This window comes from Thunnus albacares, chromosome 17 (genome assembly GCF_914725855.1).
Source record: "Thunnus albacares chromosome 17, fThuAlb1.1, whole genome shotgun sequence".
In the NCBI taxonomy this organism is placed as follows: Eukaryota; Metazoa; Chordata; class Actinopteri; order Scombriformes; family Scombridae; genus Thunnus; species Thunnus albacares.
Window position 1 is genome coordinate 20,440,296 of NC_058122.1, and position 5,358 is coordinate 20,445,653.

At 37.6% G+C, this 5,358-nt stretch overlaps 1 protein-coding gene across 2 annotated transcripts; it reads right to left on the reverse strand.

Annotated features, from left to right (window-relative positions):
• Positions 1-718: 718 nt before the first annotated feature.
• On the reverse strand, positions 719-5,034 carry zfand2a (zinc finger, AN1-type domain 2A). 2 transcript variants are annotated; one of them, XM_044332377.1, is made up of 10 exons: positions 4,850-5,034; positions 4,028-4,126; positions 3,855-3,949; positions 3,296-3,427; positions 3,061-3,212; positions 2,835-2,957; positions 2,650-2,725; positions 2,460-2,536; positions 1,244-1,328; positions 719-1,031 (listed from the first exon to the last, which is right to left on the reverse strand). In XM_044332377.1, exons 2-10 carry the CDS (start codon positions 4,080-4,082, stop codon positions 993-995), a joined length of 834 nt encoding a protein of 277 aa, XP_044188312.1. In that variant the 5' UTR covers positions 4,083-4,126; positions 4,850-5,034; the 3' UTR covers positions 719-992. The 2 variants fall into 2 exon arrangements, with proteins under 2 accessions (XP_044188312.1, XP_044188313.1); XM_044332378.1 differs by having other exon boundaries at positions 1,198-1,328.
• Positions 5,035-5,358: the final 324 nt, after the last annotated feature.

Below are 5,358 nucleotides of genomic sequence, written 5' to 3' on the forward strand. Positions count from 1 at the left end.
GGAAAAACACTTTAGGACAAAAGCAACCAGAATCTCTATGAGAATAACAAGTTGTAAAATAGCAGTGGTGAAGGAAACACCCAGCCTGCTATGAGTGAATAAATATAATCTATGAAGTGTTACTGCCCTCTGCTGTTCAAACTATGAACGACACAGATGTTGAGGAGCAAAGAGGAGCAACACAGATTTATCTATATATGTATACAGTACTTCATAAAATTTGTAGTGAAGCGCATATTGTGCCGTTTTCTTCACATCTTTGTTCTGCTGCCATGATTTGGGGATATTACTTTACTTAAAAACACAGATCTAGCTGCCTAAAACCGTCAAAGTTGATCCTTTTCAGAAGTTTAGCCTGTGTGAAATACATAGAAAAAATATTTCAAAGACTATTACAGCTTAACCCAGGGTAGCTCTGATACAGGTGAAGTTTGAGAAACAATAATTGCTACGAAGAAATGACTGGAAAGGAAATCTGCTGTCCTAATGTTCATACACGATCAATCTACCCAGAATTTAGGTATTTCTTTTTACTATCAAACTTTCTGTAAATTCTGAGCAGTGAACCAAACCCCTTTTGTTCAAAAGCTGAATAAAAGATTTGATTATTCCACTTCACAACCCTAACAGACTTCCTGGTTTACCTAACTAACAGGTCTCACCCCTCAGAGTCTCAATGTGAGTGTCGTCAAATCTGAATCAATTGAGGAATTCAGCATTCAGAGTGCATCGTTGTAATAATTTATTCAATATTCATATGTGGTAATATAATGGTTTCATGATCAACATATAAAATATATACAGAGCAAATCATCAGTAAAAATGACCGATCCTGCTAGGAAAGTATGTGCTTTATATTGTAGAAGGCGGAAATATCTCAGCAACTTTTACGAGGTTTTCATTTATTTCACAATCATTGATATTGATAATCCCAGATGTGCAGTTTCTAGAATGTAATTAGCACAGCTTGAAGTCTAAATGGTGGTCCAACATTAAGAAAGGCTGCAGGTCGACTGTTTGGACTCCCTCCCCTAAACAAAGAGGAAATACAGTTAGAAAACAAAGGCACTTTTTTTACCCCACAAATTTCATACAATAATAATAATAATAATAATAAAGACAAATTATTCCTGTTTCATCTCGTGCCAGCTAACAAAGTTTAAAAAGGATGGGTTGCCATAACGTCAGTGTACCTACATGTGTTCCTGTTAGCATGCTAGTGACGGCTAAGCTTTCCGGGTACCTGTTGTCTCTGCTGCTGGCGTCTGTATTCTTCTTCACTGGCAGCAAGAGCCTGAGCGAGAGCCAGATCCTCCTGCTCCTGAGGGCTGAGACACAAACAGACAAAAAAAAAAACCTCTTAGAAACAGTCTTATCTAATGAATTTGAACTGTCAGTAGAAAACTAAAAGCAACTAAATTAACTTAGTGGTTTGATTGCCTTTCTACTACATGTGGAAAAAAATCTGCTTAGGAGAAAATCCTACAACCAAATAACGTGAAAGCTCACACACATTTTCTTATGGCATGAAAAAAGAAAAAAAAAAAAAGAAAATTTGTGAAAATATTCTCCCAGTGGGCATTTGCTCCTGGTTGGTAGCAGCCTAAAGGGCCTTAAGAGATTAAATATAAAAGGCAAATATAAGAGCCTGTTGATTCCTTTTTTAAAATCTTACAATCAAAATATCTCAATGGCAGAACATTGTATTAAATAATAACTAATATTGCTTTCCATTTTACTGAAATGACTAGGACTGAGGACGAGATGTAAATCAGAGCCACACATCAATCTCTTTCTTGCTGTGGACAAGCTAATAACTAAAACATCTTCAAAAATGTCATGATACTCCCATAATGCACATGTGATCAGTCTTACAAAATATGTACTGCGAATGAAGGAAATTGTGTTAGGAACTTTAGGTACCGTGGAGGATGTTGAGAAGGTGACATTAGAGGCCAAACTCCTGGTCACTTTCCATATATTGTGCTTACTTGCACAATATTAAAAGCGTCTGACACTCAAAGTGATTGAAACATATTTTTAAATGCTTTCATCCAGGGCTACCCAAACTCTTTTATATTATGCCCCCCTTTGGAAGCTGAAGAAACTGAATTACCCCCTCTGCACCTCCTCATGACGTGTAAATCAACTGAATTTTCATTAACTGTGACAATATTGGGGAAACTGTTAAAAGTACCAGACCACACTCTGCTGCTATATTGACAGCAACCTTGAGAGTGGCATGTTTGCTCGATGAGCGCCACCAGTTTTTGCTTTTCTTCCCCGTCCAAAAAAAATAAAATAAATCTGTCTGTCTTCTACCACTTATGAAGTTTTTTTTTTTTTTTGGCAGAATAAGTTCTGTTCTCAAAAGTAGCATGTTAAGTGTGTTCGGATGGTTTGTCATGTTGATAAAAGGGATATTTCTGGAATTACTGGTTGTCAATATGTTTACTCACCTAAGGGTTGGCTGAACAGTTACCCTCGACTCAGCCAAAGACATCTCCAGAGCCCTTTGTAAAGCCTGCTCCTCCGTCTGTAAGGACAGCACAAGAGCCGCACACTCATGTTTACATTTTTGTTGCAATGGGGGCATTATTATTATTATTATTATATTATCAGATGATGCCATTTATATAATATGCGTACCATCCCGGCCTGAAATGATGTTGATGGTGGAATTACATTCTGTGCTGAAACTGAAGTGGGGATCCGCTGGGTAGAGCTGGAAAAAGAAGAATTATTACTTAAGGTGTCAAATTTGAAGTAAAAAAACTTTGAAAGACCATAAGCCATGGAACATTTCAAAATCAATACTGCGCAGATGTGCTTACCCGCTATTGTGGCCTCTGTTATTAGCAGTCACACCATTAGAAACAGGTCTAGAGCTTCCTGTACCAGATGAACTAGAAGCAGAGGCGGAGGAGGAACCGTGGGCCCTCATTACAGCAGCGTGTCTAAGATAAAAAAAAATACAACTAAAATAAGTCAAGCATTCTTACTGTAATAGTTCAGATGAAAGAAAAGCATTATCTGAAGATATAGTGTGGTTTCACCTACCCACTTTTGGACAAAGGTTTTTTATCAGTGTTACAATCATGGTCTAGTGGATGTCGGTGTTTAAGACAGTAATTTAAATGGCACTGGTCGCAGGTCACTCGCATCATTTCCTTCTGCTTACAACCTCCTTTAGAACATTTATTTGTAAAAATCTGAAAAGAAGAAAAAACTCTTCCATTACTGCTGTTAAGTTTATAACTGATTGTAAGTTTAAACATCACTGAAATATACAAACCTTTCTCTTTCTTTGCGCAGGGTCTGATTTGCAATCCCGATCAATGTGTTCACCGACCTTTATGTCGGGCATCTCTCCTCTCTTGATTGGAATGGGGATGTTGCACAAAGGACATACTGGGACCTGGATATCCTACAAAGAAAAACATAAAATCAAAGACATTAAACAAACACAGGACTATAGATCTTGAACAGATGAAGATAATATAACTGTCACCACTGTCAAATCTGACCTTGACAGTCACAGGATCTTGACAAACAATAAAATGCAGGGAGGGATTATTCATGAATGCCATCCAACAAATATCAGGATGTAGTAGCAGGATCTGCAATCTCCAGTTTATTCTAGTGGGATCATTTGTCAATATGTATTATCTACTGTTATGATAACATTTGTAAAGACACTCTTTTCCTCAAAAAGCAATCAAATTTTGATCCAGAAACACAAGTTAATACAACTGATTTATTTTGACATATATACATACTGCTGCGTGAACACAACATAAATTAGAGGTGTGTGTATTTTCTGTAGCTAAATGAACTAAATTAAGTGAAATTACCTTTTTATAGGATGATGTGCATTTGTGATTTGCATAGGTTATGTGGTCCTTGCAGAAGATCTCTTGACAGGCATCACATCTCATGGGAAGGAAGTCTGTAGTGTCAAATAAGCTTTTAAATGTCACGTTCAAACAAAAGCAGAACTAAGTGATCTATTTAAAACAGTACACACCTAAACGCTTGCAGGTCTTCTCAGAGCAATGCTCTCCCAGATCCGGAAACTCCATCGCAGAAATAACTTGACAACCAGCAGTGATGAAATCTCAACAACCTGAAGGAGGGAGGAAAATAAAATGTGTGGTGTTTCATTGTTTAACTGTGACAGAAAAAGTGCTGACAGTGTAAACACTGAAACAGGTGAGCTCACTGCATGCTCGCTAACATTAGCTGTATCATTAAACGTCAAGCCATCACAAGGTTTAAGAACAGATCACAAACATCTTGTTAAGAGCTTACAACTATACAATGTTTCATTGGCTTTCAGAAGCTGTCTTTCTCCACAAAAATAGTAAAAGAACAAAATGTTATAAGACGATTGAGAGCTAGGCCAAGCTAACTTATTTTTAGGTTAATTTAGTTACGTAATTAAGTACAGCTAACGTTGTTTATGATCGTATAGTAGACATCGCAAGGATATAACTTAACAACAAACAGGAATGTAACTTGAGTTGTGACCAAATGAGGATAATACTCCGTTTTCAAATCACCACCTGTAAGAATGATTTATTTACGACTCAAATGCTAGCAGCTAGCTTGTCCGTTCCTATGCATTAAGCTAACATACATTTACTTAACTCTAGTCTAAAACCATTTATTCAAGCGGGTGAAGTTAGACATACATGCTGTACTTTCTCGCTCCTGAATTAACACAATTAACATCGTTAACATTATGTTGTTATCCAACGTTACTCAAACAGTCATGTCAGCTGACGAAGCTAGCTGAGCTAATCCAAGAGCTAGCCTAAGCTTTCGTTAAATCGTTTCATTTACTCACCGAATCACGTTTCCTCCTCGGTCTGTCGTTCAATAGTAGGACGCGCCAACGTTGTCTTAAATTAACCAGGTTTACTCTGACTTTCCCGTGGTCTTTCTAGCGTCGTTTATCCACCGTTGTGAGTGTTGGCCGCTGAGCTGCTGTCTGTTTTCATAAACTGTTTTTTGATGTGTCACGCACGCTCCTCCCACGTCGGTGACGTAACGTGGCGTCAAGAAAAGATACGTCACCCCAGGTGTGGACCGTCTGTGGAAATATCAGGCCAAGTCTAGAAAGATCCGGGCATTTTTGCATTGTCATTGAGTAGACGCCAGTGGTGGGAGTATTCAGATCCTTTATTTAAAGATTCCCTCCAAATATGTTTTAAAATGTACATAAAACACCCTACTTTCACTAATAATTTGTGTCTGATATGGTTTTTCCACACACACACACACACACACACACACACAAAAATTATCTTGTTAAAATCCTTAAGATTACATCCAATCCTTCTCCCTTATTAAAAA